Consider the following 15924-nt stretch of genomic DNA (forward strand, 5'->3'; position numbering starts at 1 on the left):
ATTGGCTGAGTAATATTGGGTCAATCCCCCTTCCTTTTAAGCAGTTATTCCTAAATATGCATTTTATTTTTCAAAGAAGGTATACTGGATATTTCGATTTTTTAAAATGCATTCATTACTATTAACAGCCTCAATCTGAACTGATTGTGTAGGGAAAATACCAATCAGATAGAGAAAACTGTAGAATGTGTGTGACTTAAAGCCAGCTGGGACAGGATTTCTGATTTAATCTTTATTTTGATATTTTTCTCTCCCCCTTCAATTTTAGGCAACCCATGCACCTCACATTGATTGCATTCATATAAATAATAAGCAGAGGGGACAATATTTAAATGTGAAAAAAATTATCTGCAAACAAAAAATCCATGTTTAAATAGATTACTTTGTCAATGTTTTGTAGTAATTTAAGGTCAGCAGACATAATCAGATAAATGAAGCAGTGAAAAGTCAACAATATGTTTTTTAGAATGTGGTGTTTTGACATTTTTGGACCTAATCAAAGTACCAGCATAAAGGATTTTTTTTGGAAATGGAAAATTTAAGAGAACTTGTCATAAAGGTCAAAGTGACATGTACCTATTCAGAAGTGTGACCAGATGGGGAGGCCATTAATATTCCTTGAGCATCTACTATGCACCAAAGTCTTAGCAGAGACTATTTCATTTAGTCTTCCCAATAACCCTCTGGGGTAAATTTTATTATTCCTATTTGTTTGGTTAAGGAAAATGAAGCCCTGATAACTTAAAAACCTTGCCAATGTTACATATCTGGTAAGTTAGATTTGTCTGTGACATTCAAACACGATACCTCCCAATTCCAAGGCAGGGGCTGTAGAAGTATATGGCTCCTTCAGGCAGGTACAGAATAGGCTTGGAAAAGAATTCCACTTGCTGTAGTCACAGGGGTGTACCTTAGCTCCCGTGTGGGGAACATGACTTTACATATTCCCACTTACACATGGGGCTATTATGAGACAAAAGTGAGAAAACAGATTGGAAGTCACTTTGAAGTTTTCTACTAGATGAGAGTGCAATTGCAGTCCAGGTACTCATTCTGAGGAATCTGCAAGTGTTAAGTTCAACACTGTAGGAATGTATAATTAACGATATAACTTGATGGACAGCATGTGTATCTTTGTGTAGCGGTAGCAGGGAGTCGGTAGGATTTGTTGAAAACCAGCAAGAGTTGCAGAGGTCTAACCTGAAAACATATAGGGTAAGGCAGGCTCTGCATACCCACTTCTTTAGCCTAACAGAGTACTCACTCTGCAAACAGTCAGCATTTAGGAGATCCTGGCACTTTTCATGGCACTTCACTCCACACTCCAAACACTTCATGCCTTGCCGGGCAATGCCCCACAGGAGCCCTTCACACTCGTAACAGTAGGTAGGTGTCGTAGCTGTCCAGACCTCAAAATTGTGTGGGGTGGTGGAGGACATGGGGTAGATCAAAGCCTGCAAGGTCTTCTTGAAGACATGTATTTTCTGTGAAGATGAGAGAAGTTACCCACATAAGCCAAGTCAGTGGATTTGAAGCATTTCAACATAAAGCAAATCATTTTATCATTTTTCCCTGAAAAGGTTATTTTGAGAGAGTCTCTTGATTACTGATTTAAGTGATGACAGTAAGCACAATAATTCAGCTTGCTTGTTGTTCTCTCAGTGTTCTAGGGCCCAGTTCAATTACTGGAATACAAAGAACTCCCTAATCGTCCAGATTGGACTGGCCTCCACTATTGTGCAAGCTTCTTCCATAGCAGTGCACAGCTCTGATTACTTGATAATGTCTATGTCCCTGCTATACTGTAAACTCCAAGAGGGCAAGGATGATAAACACCTTCCTCAAAGCTATATCAATCCTCAGAGGCTATCCTAGTCTTTGGCTTGAGATAGGTGCTCTGGAAACAATTTTAGAAAATGAATTTATATTACCATCCTTGGTCTGAGTTGGTTCTTGGCAAAACTGTGAAGTAGATGGAAAGTATTTTCAGTGCTGACCCTAACCCTCTAGAAACATCCCCACCCCTCTTTTGTATCCTATCCAGGCCTCTTTTCCCTAGTTCTGTACCCTCCTTGACACTATAACTCTCCCCAGGCCCAAAGTATGCTTCTTGTACAATTCTTTCTGCAGGGGACTGCTTTCATCACCTATCCCATACGAAGGAGCTCATCAACTAATTCATAAGAATGCCCTGGTGGCAGATAAAGGTTAAATGTGGCATGGTGATTTATATTTTAATGGGTGATAATTTTTAATAGCACACAGAATGACTTTCTAATGACAAGCCATTGGTGGGGTGGAAAATTCCACTGAAAGAGTAGCCAGGAGATCTGAGTTCCTTAGCATAGGTCCAATCACATGGCATTTAAAATGGACTTCCTTATACAGGAGCTGCCTGCCATATTTCTCTCCTTAGTGCCTAAACAGTGCCTATCATTGTCTCTGGCACGTAATAGGGGTGCAACACATTTTTTTGGGAAACAGATTTATGTTTTGCACTTATGGGTCTTGTTATTTACAGAGAAATTTAAGGTCTCTGAGTCTCACTTTCCTCCTCTACTATCTACAGTATTATTTTGAAGTTCAAATTATATGATGATAACAAAAGTATCCCATAGACTTCAAAACACTGCATAAATACTAAGTATTAGTATTGATAGTGGATTTTTAAGAAACAACCATAGACTAACAGAAAAGAGTCTTGTCTGGATGAGTCCTTCCCTATGCTTCTCATCTCCCACTATGCAGGTGACTTCCTGAGAGAAAGACTAGCACTCACTGAGGTTACATTGACAGATAATTTCACACAACTCCCTGATGCATAATGAATGCATATTTACATAAATCCTGTAAGATCCTAGCTAATAAGTAATGCTGGAAGGGAAGTGTTTATATTTTACATTAATCATCCTTAAATCTCCTTTCAGAATATCTTCCCACAGTGTTGCAATGGCCAACTTTCCATTTTATTTTTAATTCCACAGTATAGTAACAGCATATTTCCCTTTACTAGTACATTCTCCGTACTATGTATTTTCCCAGAATATGTTTGGTAATGGTCCTGGGAGGTTCCCTGCCAGAGAGTTAAGCATTATTAACTTTTTTTTTTTTAACTTTTCAATAGTCAAATCCAGCTGTGCTACTACAGGAGGGTCTAGTCAAACCTGATCACTTTGAGTGATCTATAGAGCAGCACTATGGTCAAATATGGGAATTACCCAGGTGGGGTTTTTACAGACAGAACAACTGGATCCATTACTTTTCAATAAAGATAGCCTGAGCAAAGCAAATCTCTTGGCTTCATTGCATAATGAAGATGTCTTGTCTTGCAAAGAACTATTAAGAGTTCTTTTTAGTTCTTTTCAGGAGCATGTATTATTCATCTTTCCTTCCCCTTTACTGCCTAGCAAAGTGGGTATCTTCAATATCATTAAAATGAATTGAATTATTCTTGGCATAACAGATTTTTCCATCAGCTGTCCATAGACAGTTTCCTGTTCAAGCTGGGCTGTGGGGCTTATGGTGTGTGTGTGTGTGTGTATGTGTTTAATATAGCATTTTAGGTTTAGCAAAAAAAATAAGCAGGGAACGTCTTAGTTATATTTGCAATCATATCAGGTAATTTGTTGTTTGTCTTAGTAGGGGAAAAATAACAATTCCAACTCAATGAAACACTAATTGGGGATAGAAAACAGTCTGCTACTGAACGCAAGAAAAGTGAGAAATACATATGAACTTCAAAAAAAGAGATGGGCAAGGGGTTGTTTTTGAACATGAATTTATGCATATATCTTAGGATTAAGTAAATGATTAGTACATGTTATCTAAACCCCTATGTCCATTTTTTCTTTTCATTGAATTCAAGTGATATATAGTCAGTCCTCAAAATCCTTAGGCTAGACAAGTAATACGTATAAGGAAAACTTGCTAAAAAATTAAACAGGATGTAGGAAAACAAATAAAAAATAGTTCTGAATAGACAGCTGAAAGGATTTCATTGAAATGTTTGGTTTGGTTTGGTTAAACAGCCATGATCCATTTCATGAAAAAAGAGAGTGAAGCTAATTTAAAAGAAATAAGAAATATGGAAAATTTACTAGACAGAATATTGAAAATTAATTGAATGAGGCATTAAAATAAATTTCAACATTTAAAAGCTATAGAAGCTAGAGAAAAACATTGGGTAATTCACTGGAAGGTATATATGCCCAGTCTCAGGGAAATGATACGATAAGTCTTTTCACTCTTGATTTTGGGACACGAGCATGTGTTTATCAAAGCTGAAAATTACTCTAAAATAAATGATGTGAAAACATTTCTTACTCCAGCAAAGCATAAGATGAAGTGATGGTCAGTTTAGAAACTCAAGAAATGAACAGCTAGGGAAAGCATGTAAAAGTACATCTCATAAGAGGGAATTCTTACATCTCAGGGGAATGCTGCCTCTTGGGGAAAAAAGGTGCTTTCTCAGCAGCAAAATGAGACCAGATCAAACTAGAATATAAGAAGGACAGAGAGTGTTGGAATTTTTGTGGAATTAGGCAAAAAGATAGGATGAGGGCCACTGAGTGAAAGCAACACAGAAAAAACAAGGGGAAATTCTAACATTAGCCATAGACCATGGGAAATGAAAGTCTGTAACTCATCAATAGGAGCTGGATTAAAGGGAAGAGAAAATTTTTCTTTTAATTTAGCACTTAGAATAGGTAGAAAGATTAGGTAGAGCTAATAGGATCCTAGCAGAAATGCAAGGATGGGACTGGGCATGGTAACAAGAGAGGGTCTCTGGCCTGGGTAAAGCCTAGGAGAGGGTGGTCTCAAGAACAAGCAAAATCCGAATTATGAGATTAGGACCCAAGGGCATGGTGGATTTAGCAATTTGGGGGGCTTGCTGTTAATCTATTTTAAATACTTCTAAACTTTTCAAATCTTCTACAACAAACATATATTATTTTCTAAAATGTATGTATTTTCTGATTATAATAAAATGCATGCTCATCGTAAAAATAATTTATAAACCAAGAAAGCACAAAAACAAAAAGTAAGTTACTTGATTTTTCAAATTTAGGCATGGTTTGATGTGTGTTCTTCCACTGGTTTTTTCTATTTATAGACATGATGTAAGACTTCCACAATAAGAAAAAAAAAACCCAATAAACATTATTTTTACATTACTGAAGTGATTCTAGAAAAGAAGGCACTTATTATTGTGTGTAGACATTGTTTTAACCTGTAGAAATGAGGGTAAGAAATGCTTTTATTCTGATAAGACTTTGCAGCCAAGTACAAGCTACAGACTACAAAGGAGAGGATGCTCGTATTCTAGACAAATATTTTGTCAAAAATTTCTGCTCCAAGAAACTGGAATTTAAAGTGAGTTGCCCTAATACATCACTTTTTGAACAATTAGGACACTGGAAAGAAATGAATTGCCTTTTATATTCGTAACTATATGAGGAAATTAAAGTGAGTTCAAGAAATAAAGCAATCAGGCCTCCTGCCAACAGCAATGACTAGTGTTTTTAGACCATCAATATCCGAATCTACCAACTGCTAATACATCTAACAGGAACAAAGCTTGTCTGCCTCCATTTGCCATATACCTTTTCTCTTTCTCCCCTAATGAAGTTCTATTTTCCTCCTCATCCTGTGGGTTTCCATGGCATTATGTAAACCATTTCTTTCCTATACTAAAAAATAAATCACATTTTGGTAATTTTGAGAAAAAATATGCTTCTTGTTTTGAAGCATTTTTCAAGTACTTGAGGCGTGCTTTTTAGAAAAAAAAATCTATTTGCTGTCCTGTAGGTATCATTTTACTATTTCTGGACAAAAACATCAGAAGGATTTGCAGAGCAAAGATTAGGTACAAAGTGACCTTTGAAATTTGTTATAAACATGAAGGCAGAACAACAGTAGATTAAGTTCCTGAGTATAAAAACAGACATAATTTCAGGGTTGATTTACTCATCAGAATAATCATCACGTAAGATTGGCTGTAGAAGATAAAATTACTCAGGTAAATTTTGTTTTGTGGCAGAAAGTGCAAACAGAGACTAAAAGTTATGTGCCTATCCGTGGAAGACTATAAGTAATTTGTTTTTACTTGTATCATTTTATAACAGATACTGATTATCATTGACCTAAGTAACTTATGGGGTGAGTCCAAATAAAGAGGACAGAACAATGATAAAGTGAATGATTCAATAACTCAAGGAGAGTACAACATAGGATATGCTGTCTGTTATCACATGCAACATCTGAAAACAAATTCAGATAGATTGTCATGTACTGTATACTTTTTCTCCAATTCCAACTTCCAGTGAAAATGTATACATAAATAATGGAGGTGGTGTGAGATGAGTAATTTATTAAATGTAAGAGGACAAACAAGTGAATTCCTTTACTGGGGGAAACTTTAGTTATTTTAATGTGGAAGTTTTAATTTTTACCACTTGGGGTAGAGGGCAAGTTTTTATAAATCTTCTACAGAGGCCATGAAAGAGTAGGAAGAAGGGTTAGGATACTGCAAACGGAAGAGAGAGAAAAAGGAGACCATCCTCCTTAAAGGAAACCCATCCTACTGTCTTCTTGTCTAACCAAGCAAAGCCAATCATGGAGCCATGGAAAGTCGTGTGGTAAAAGTAATTAATAATAAAAATAATAACTAGCATTTACCATATACATATGTGCCCAAAAAGACTGAAGTGCTTTCTGTTTGTGATCTCACTTGATTTCCCCCGCAACCCTCTGGAAATATTAATATATCATTTTACATATTGGAAAACTGATCTGGTGACATGGCTGCTAAGTTGATATAGCCTACTAGAGAAGTGTTGAAAAAAATATTTTAATATGTAGAAGAGCCCAAAAGAAAGATTCCCCAGGTGCCTGAAAAAAAAAGAAAGAAAGAAACTTAATGCGAGAATTATAAAAGCTGATTCTGTGGAAACCCAAGGGATGTGTTTGGAATCCAGTTAAATTCCATGGCCTGGAAAGCTGGGGTCTTCACACCATTTTCAGATGTGAGATTTCGACTTTCCTTCTACCTAATGTGGGTATTGAGGGTGGTAATGACAGCCTAAGCATTTTCAGATCTTTCTGGTTTTCAAGGGATAGAATTATTGACTAACTTTAAAATTTTAAAAATAAAATATTTTTATCAAACATTTAAGAACTATAGTCACGATATTAAAAGAAACGGTATAGATAATTTTAGTCTATTTGATGGAGAAGAGGGAAAATAAAAACAACTCAATCTACACAAAAGAAGCTTGGAAAGGCAATAAAGTAAAAGAAAAAAGAGGAAGTGAATTTTTAAAAGTAAAAGAACTAAGCACAAACATATTATTATAAATGTAAGTTGATTGAATTCACCTATAAAAAGAGAAAATCTCAGACTGAATTTTAAAATTAAGCTATGTGTTTTTTATGAGATACACATAAAACCACATTAAAATTTAAAGAAAGTCCCAGAGGGGCCAGCCCCGTGGCTGAGTGGTTAAGCTTGCGCGCTCCACTTTGGTGGCCCAGGGTTTCACAGGTTCGGATCCTGGGTGCAGACATGGCACCACTCACCAGGCCATGTTGAGACAGCATCCCACATGCCACGACTAGAAGGACCCACAACTAACATATACAACTATGTACTGGGGGGATTTGGGGAGAGAAACAAAAAAAAAAAAAAAGAAGAAGAAGATTGGTAACAGTTGTTAGCTCAGGTGCCAAACTTTAAAAAAAACAAGAAAGTCCTAGAAAAAGTTCTATCAAGGAAATATTGACCTAATCAATCTAGTGTAGCTGTATTAATATCACATAGAATATATTTTAAGGATAAAGCATTTAAGAGACCAATAAGATAATTACCAAAAGTTGAAAGAAATAATTTTTCAGGAATATAGAAGTCCTGAAACTTAAGTACCCAAGAGAAAAAGCTCACATGGATATCTGCAAAATTGATTATGTACTAAGCCATAAATCAACCCTCAATTAAATACTAAAGACTGAATAAGTCCATGTCCTGAGCACAATGCAGTAACAAAAATAAAGCTCATATGACTTATCTTTTGAAGATTAAAGAAAATATTTTCTAAATAATGGGTGAGTCAAAATACTAATCATTGGATCATTTATGAAATGATTATATCTAACAACAATGAAAGCACTATATATCAAAAAGCATATGACGCAGCTAAAGTGTGCTGAGAGGAAAATGAATAGCTTTGAATGCATATGTTAGAAAAGAGAAAAAAGAAATTAAATTACAACATACAAGTGTGGTAAAAAAAAAACAAAAGCAAGGAAATAATAGATATAAAATCTTTGAAGTCTGGAAGGAGAAAGAAAGCAAGGAAAGAATATACAAAGGATGGAAATATTTTCTAAGACTGAGTCACGGATAGATAGGTGTATGTATTATTGTTATTTATTGCCTTCACTTATATTGTAAATATTTTTGTATATATGAAATGGATAATAACAACAATAAAAATTAATAAACTACATATTCAACTCAATAAATTAGAAAAGTAGCTTCAGGATATATACAAAGAGGGCAGAGGATGAATCTAAACAGGGCAAGCAGAAATAAACAAAACAGAAAACAAAGGAACACTATAGAGTTAACAAAACAAATGCCAGAGAAATCTCTTGCAGTACTGATTTGACAAATGAGAGAAAAAATACAAGTAAATGATAAGTTGAAAACAGCACAAGCTTTATAAATCATAATATAATTATGTTAACAATTTGATGGTACTAAATTTTAAAATTTAGAAAAAAAGGATAGCTTTCTGGGAAAAATATAAATTATCAAAGACAAATATTTCAAGCACCTGAATAGAATTATTATATTAAATAAATTCATTCAGTAGTCAAATAACCTCTCTTAAAAAAACTGCAAGATGGTTTTAGAGGCAAGTTTTGCCAGTCTTTCAAGGTATAGCAATACTTACCTTATGAGAAGTGACAAAAAGGAAAGCTCCCCCACTTATTTTATGAAACTAGTTTATTATTGATGCCAAAATTATTCAAGGACATAGTAACCATAAACCATTTTACTTATGAACATCGATGTAAAAATCTTACATAATTGGAAAATGTGAGAAAATCAAGGCCAACAGAGTTTCGGTTACTTGCTCAAGTTCCCACAGGTAGTAAATAATGGAGCTGGACCAGAATCTATCTCCAGCCAAAGACTATACTCTTGAAGAAGGATAGAAGCAGGACTAATAGCAATTTTAAAATTTTAAACAAGAGATAATCTCTTTTAAACAAGAGATAATCTTAAATCTGGCTTCATTACTGCTCATTCCCTTGTCAGTACTCCCTGGAATATGACCCTCAGCTACAAGAGGCATTGGACTCAGCATGTACTCTGGATACCTGATTGAGGACCCCAGTCCCACCTCCCTGACTGCCCCCTGACAATCTGCTAAGACTCTTTCATCTGGCAAGACATTTCTCTTAATTCTCCCAAACTGTGAGATAAGTATTATTACTCTCATTTTACAGATGAAGTAAACAAGTCTCAGGGATATAACGAGAACTGATAAGAAACAAGTTCTCAAAGGTACTAAGAGGTGGAGCTGAGATTCAAATTCAGGCCCACATCACTTCAACACTCATGCCTCTTGTTTGAAAGTGGTCCTGTTCCTGAGCAGGAGGTCCAGAGTACCTGGGTGTACTGTGAACCTGCAGCTTCTGGATTGAATCCTAGGCATCAGAGAGGTGTTCTGACCTGCTTCTTCCTTCCATGTTATCTTTCTAGTGTCATACTAGGAAGAGGGCCCAGGTCTGGCCTCCGGATTGCTTCCAAACCAACTTCTTGTCATTTCTTTTATTAAGCCTGAATCCTGTTATTGGAAGAAAGACCCCCACTCTCCTAGACAAACCAATCCTTACTGAGAATTGACACTTTTGGAAGCATGCCATTAGATCAGCCCCCTAAACATGGTCATCAACCCAGATAGAAAAAACACGATTCTAGGATCCCTTTTCAGTTTAGTGATTTGGAGTTCTCACACTGCTTGAGTTTCTCATAACCCTCACCTAAGCCTGTCTTAGTGTAAATATTCCTGCCTGTAGAAACTTCCATTATGACCTGTAGCATCAGTGGGTACAAAACATACTATTTCAGATCCCCTTCCACTATATGATAAGCCTCATAATGGCAGGGATTTTTCAGCTGAGTTGTTCACTGTCTTATTTCCAGAATCTGAAACAATGTCTGACATGTAGAAAATGGTCAATTAATATTTGTTGAATTATTGAATGGATCTACTTTTATTGTCCCACTGTTGGGTTCATACCTTGGAAACTATCACTCTGTGAAAGCAAACACAAGGCAGGAGAGTATAATGCCAGGCAGACTATTGTTGTAGTATATGGAGACTAGATTGTTATTCCTTCTTGTGTTATTAAGCCAGATGGAAATGTTCAGAAACTGAAGTCCATAGCACTTACTTGATTGAGATTCACAATCACCCCCACTAGCTCCTTGTGAGTGAATTGGAACTGGTGATGGATGGGGCACCTGGCAGTGCTTCACCACCGCCAACAGGGTGTTAAGGGAGGCTGCGCTGCTGACCATCGTCACCTCGCATCAGACTTTAGAGCTCCCTCCTCATTTGGAAGAGATAACTGAGCTTTTTACCGTCCTAAATCTCTTTAACTAAAAGAGAAGTGCTACCATTCAGTATTTTCCACATGCCCAAGCCATTTTTCTTCATGTAAAGGCAAATATTTCATGCTTTCACATTGAGGGTGCCTAGGAAGACTTTCAGCACCGAGAAGTAGAAATTATTCGCTTCAACATTTATGTTAGTAGCCCATGTAACAACTTAATGCGACAGCTTGTCAAAAGTGATATTTAATGTGCCTCTTGTACAGAAGTCATATTTCATTTACTTTTTGAGACATGGGCCCAAGGGAAATGGGCTTTATGAATTTTAGAAGAAGCTGATGGACTCCATTCATCCATCCAACAACCACGCAAAGTCTTTTACGTAAGACTTCTGAAACTAAAGAAGTAAAATGACATTTTTAAGCTGTTGGAAAGTAGAAAAAGAGCTAACTTAACCATAAAGCGAGGGTGTGCTCCCTGTTCAGGGCCTCAGAAAATGTAGTAGCATTCTTCTAATTTCTATTGCTTTCCTGTTAACTTTTCATAGGAATGAATATTTGTGGTTCAAACCACATACCATATTTTAAAATATAAGAAAGGTATAGTGTAGGAGTTTATCAATAAAAACCTTTGTCTTGATTATTTCCTCAAAAGCAAAGGACTAGATACTTTGAGACTCAGCAAGCAATATGGGGCTTATTCATACACCAGAGGATATTTACTTTCTCTTCTATCTAAACACTACTCAAAATACTATATGGCATCATAAATATAATAGATAAACATAGGACCTTGTGGAACTAGACACATTTTTTTAATCCTGTGGCACAATAGAAAATGTTTTAACTTGCTGTAGACTCAGATATTCAAATGGACACATATTGTTTTGGCGATGTGTATTGGGATGGGAAATGTTTGCTGACAGAGACCCAGGAAATGCTGGCTTTGGGGAAGCCAGGACAATGATGGGAAGAAGAGAATGAGAAATAGAAGTAGAAATAATGGTGTCAGATGTCAAACGTATAGAAATTTAAAACAAGTAAGGTAATATTATTGGCCAAATTTTATTCTTTAAGAGTGGAAAGTCACTAAAATTGAGAAAGGTAGAGTATATTAGTTCCCATAAGGGAGGGCAAAGATTAATTGTCTCCAGAAAAAGCCCCAGTAGAGAGGCTGTGCAGAATGCAGTTACCATGGCATAACATCCATGGCAATTAGAATTGTCCAACAGTTTTCTACAAGCCCCTTATGTCCAGGCTATACCTAAAGCCAATTAAACCAGAATCACATGGAGTGAGACCCAGCCCTTGGTATGTTTTAAAGCTCCCCCAGGTGACTCTAATGAGCCAAATTTAAGAATACTGACCTAGATATTCGCAGCCTACTTGAATCTTCTAATCTCATTGGTTCTTTCATTGAGCAAGAATTTATAAAGCACCTACCTCATGGCAGACAGTGTACAAATAAGAGGAACGAAGTAGTTAACAAGAACAATAAACCAGGTATAGAGCTACCATCAAGGACATCAGAGTGTAAAAAAAAAAAAACGGTTTATGCAAAACAATCAAATTAATTGTAATAACAATGATAATAAAAACAGCAGCTTGTATTTATTGTTTACCCTAGGCTCTGCCAAGTGCTAAACATGTATTCACTCCGTTAATCCTGTATCTTACTATTACCTCACTGTACGGATGAGAGGACTCGGACTCAAGAAGCTACCTAGCTTGCCCGGTATAATGTCAATGCTAATTTAGTAGTACAGATGGGACTCATGCCAGGCAGCCTTTACTCTCAACCATACTACACTATAGAGGTCATGATTAAATGCTAGAAAAGCCTGGAGGAGGAAACTAATAATTTACCCAAAAGAGGAGGGTGTTTGTGAAAGCCTCATAAAGGAGGCAAAACTTAAAAATTTAGCAGGATTTTTTGAGGGGGAGAATAACAGGTAAACTGTGTTACGATGGACTAGCATTTGTAAAGATGAGAAGCTTCATGAATATTCGAGCAGCAGAGGATAGTTTGTATGATAGAGAAGGTGAGGCCAAGAGGAAATTTGTTTGGGGTCAGACTCTCCCTATTCTCCCAGGTATTTCTGGAACATTGGAACTGACATTACAAATGAGTGGCTCAAGCAGAATGGTTTTCTCCTGGACTATGATGAATATATAGTTAGTAATTGACTCTGCACCTACCAGTTCCTCATTGTTTAGTGATGTCCTAATCACCATAGCCAGGGAGAGTCCAGATTTCCGGGCAGCCAGAGTCTAAAACAGATAGAATTATGAGTTATTTGTACATGAGGTGGCTGCTATGTACATAGAATGTGAAAATGTAAGAATATCAATGTTCATGTTTTAGTCAGTAGAGACTTGCCGTTTCCAGTAGTCAGCCAGTTCAACCAGAATGTGGAATCATAGAACATCAAAGCTGAAAAAGGCCCCTTAGATCATCAAACCCAACCCTTACATTTTACAGATAAGAAAACTGAGGCCAGCAAGGCAGATGACCAGCCCAAGTTTTCCAGGCTAGCAAGATGCTTCTAGAACATTGTTCTTCACCAAGGAGGTCATGATCACATTCTTTCATAAAACATGACAACTGATACAGAGCCAGCTGATCTGTACGATAGCTTGGAATCACAATTGGTGCTAGATGGTTCCTGAGTTATTCATAGTTCTATGGAATATTCTTCCAGGATATTTTCTTCAAAATGTCCATTTTATCACTTGAGAATCATCACACCCCTGTTTGTTCTCTTCACTCAGTGTTGGTAACTTAGGTGATTTTAAATAAGACTCAAGTCCCTTTAGTTTCTCCTATAAAATAGAACCACCATACCCTTCCTACCCGAAGCATATGCAATATAATAAACTTGACAGTGCCATAGAGAACTCTGGAATCAGAAGTTTTATATGGGGAAATTAAATCTGCTCTCTGATTAGGAGCAAAAGGAAGTCATTGTGGAGTAATGCATCTGGTCATAAATATATCTCCTTGGAGATACAAAGTCATGCATCCAAATAAAATTTAGCACAATCCTAAGTGGGGAAGTCACTCTCCACTCATCTGCACCCTTAGCCTATAAACCTATAGAGGGCTTACCTACGAAGGCTTACCCAAGATGATCTTCCATCTCTGAGAACTAGTGTCCATAAAATTACGTTTCTAGTCTGTATTTGCACCTGTTGTTTACATAAGTTGTTCAGTCTTTCAGAATTGAACTAGATATTAAATTCTTGGAGAACCATAACTTCTTATTCTTGTATGTTTCTCTCTTTATATTTCCCCGTCTTGCTCTTTTTTACCCCAAGAATAAGTCCAGTGTACATTTGAGATTACAAACATTAATTAAATAAATTGAAAATCACTTACCATGGCCTGAAGATTCCAAGTGACAGAGGAAACAAAGTGCACACAATTAGACATAAGAAAGGTTAGAAAAAGAGTATAATGATGTCAAATAAGCCTAACAATTTAAAATAATATCCACACTACAATGGCAGAAATTCAAGCTAGTTGTACAGACATGTCATGCTTTCCAGTATAAGATATTTCCAGTCAAGATTATATCTTTCCTAATTTGAAACTAAAGTGATGGCCTTCAGATAAAGGTTTTCACAGAAAAACCAAAAATTACTGATATCAAGAAATTGTGCAAATTCTTGCCAAAAGGGAAATTTTGGCTTCTCTGGGGAAAAATATGTTTTCACGGCAGAAACTATTAAGAATATGCCTCCAGAAAAATGTGACGACCCTGTGGATGATAGAAAACGTTTTTTAATGCTATTTGTGTTTGTAATCTAATACAGATCATTGTCAATTCTTTGTATCTCTAGGTGGTCGCCAGCATATTTCATTATAGGAGAGTTTGGGTTATTTAGAGTTATGTCCAGGGCTAATAAAGGTTTTAATGACTTGGGAGCCATGGTTTTCTTTAGATAGTGGAACAGCTTAATAGTTTGGCCAGACTTGATCTTAATATAATAGAATAAAGAATTGATTAGTATTATCTGCTTGCTTTATAAAGTATTAAAGTCTACTGGGTTAACGGCGAAGAAGTTCAAATCAAGCCTTTAACTGCAAAATAAACCCGTGGTCACTCATAACACTGAACACATCAAAGCCCAGTTGCAGCAGCTCACTTGGCATGCTGTGTGACTTCTTTTCACTCCATTATAGGATCATTTTAACTCAATTTGTAATTTCAACTAATATCAAAAGCTGTCAAAAGATTAGAATTATTTCTTCCATCTAATAGATTTTTAAGAAATAATAAATATAATACTTGCTGGATCTAGCTTCTTGTATGTTTCATTCTATGAAATACTTACAGGCTAGGCATTTAATGAGAGGAAAAGACAACACATGCAATCAAAGAGAATTAAACAGGAGCGACTTACCACATCTCGTACAATAGGCAAAGTCTTTTTCCTGCGGAGATCTGGCATACTGTCAATCCCGTAAAGTCCCCGCCCAGCCCTGAAAGAAGAAAAACAGGACTGATTTCAATGGGGACTTCTTAGAAGAAAAATTCCACTGTTCGTAGTAAAAAGACTATGAAAAACATTAATGGATGCCACGGTTTTCAACTGGTTCACAAAGCAGCAAGGATCCAAGACTCCAGGACCTTGACCATTGAGAAGGAGAGACTCCAGCTACCACACTTAGTGGTCACTTGCCTTCTTGGATAGTTCCATACATTGAAACTTTAAAATATACATGGTCTGGTTTGACACACTGTTTTACTGTCAGTATCACTGAGAGGATAATCAAAATTGTTGGATATGTGGAACTTTGTACCTCCTGAAAGCAACAGAACCAAACCATTTTTTGGTGAAAGTTTGGTCTGCAATGGTAAAGAAAATACTTTAATTGTAAAAATATCATTTTTGTGTGTGTTGTGTCTTCACAGATTAAACTTCAAAGTGGCGTCCAAGGATCCATAGATACATTTAAAATATTAGTGATTACCCTAATACAAGAATTTCTACTTATCAGAATTTATCCACACATAAATGCACAGGATTAAAATAACTTGTTATACAAGGATGTTCACTGTAACATTTTTTTTGTAACAGCAAGAAAAGCTAGGTAACCTAAACATTCAACAATAGTATATTGATTAAATGAATTATACTGAATTATACAATGAGAAGAACGCAATGACTAGGTAAATATGTATATATGAAAAATATGCATAGTATATTAAGTAAAAAAAGCAATTTTGCATATTAGTAAGTTTAGTATGCTCTTATACATGTGTATATTTTTTATGCACAGAAAATATCTAGAAA

The 15924-nt window shown here is 36.1% G+C and overlaps 1 protein-coding gene across 1 annotated transcript in view; it reads right to left on the bottom strand.

Annotated features, from left to right (window-relative positions):
* Positions 1 to 15924, bottom strand: part of UNC13C (unc-13 homolog C) — a 565722-nt gene that overhangs the window by 343317 nt on the left and 206481 nt on the right. Inside the window, 3 exon segments of the mRNA XM_070501335.1 lie at positions 1265 to 1484; positions 12823 to 12894; positions 15031 to 15109. Of these exon segments, the coding sequence (XP_070357436.1) occupies positions 1265 to 1484; positions 12823 to 12894; positions 15031 to 15109 (371 nt within the window).

The sequence above is a fragment of the Equus asinus genome, chromosome 2, assembly GCF_041296235.1.
Source record: "Equus asinus isolate D_3611 breed Donkey chromosome 2, EquAss-T2T_v2, whole genome shotgun sequence".
NCBI classification, from domain to species: domain Eukaryota; kingdom Metazoa; phylum Chordata; class Mammalia; order Perissodactyla; family Equidae; genus Equus; species Equus asinus.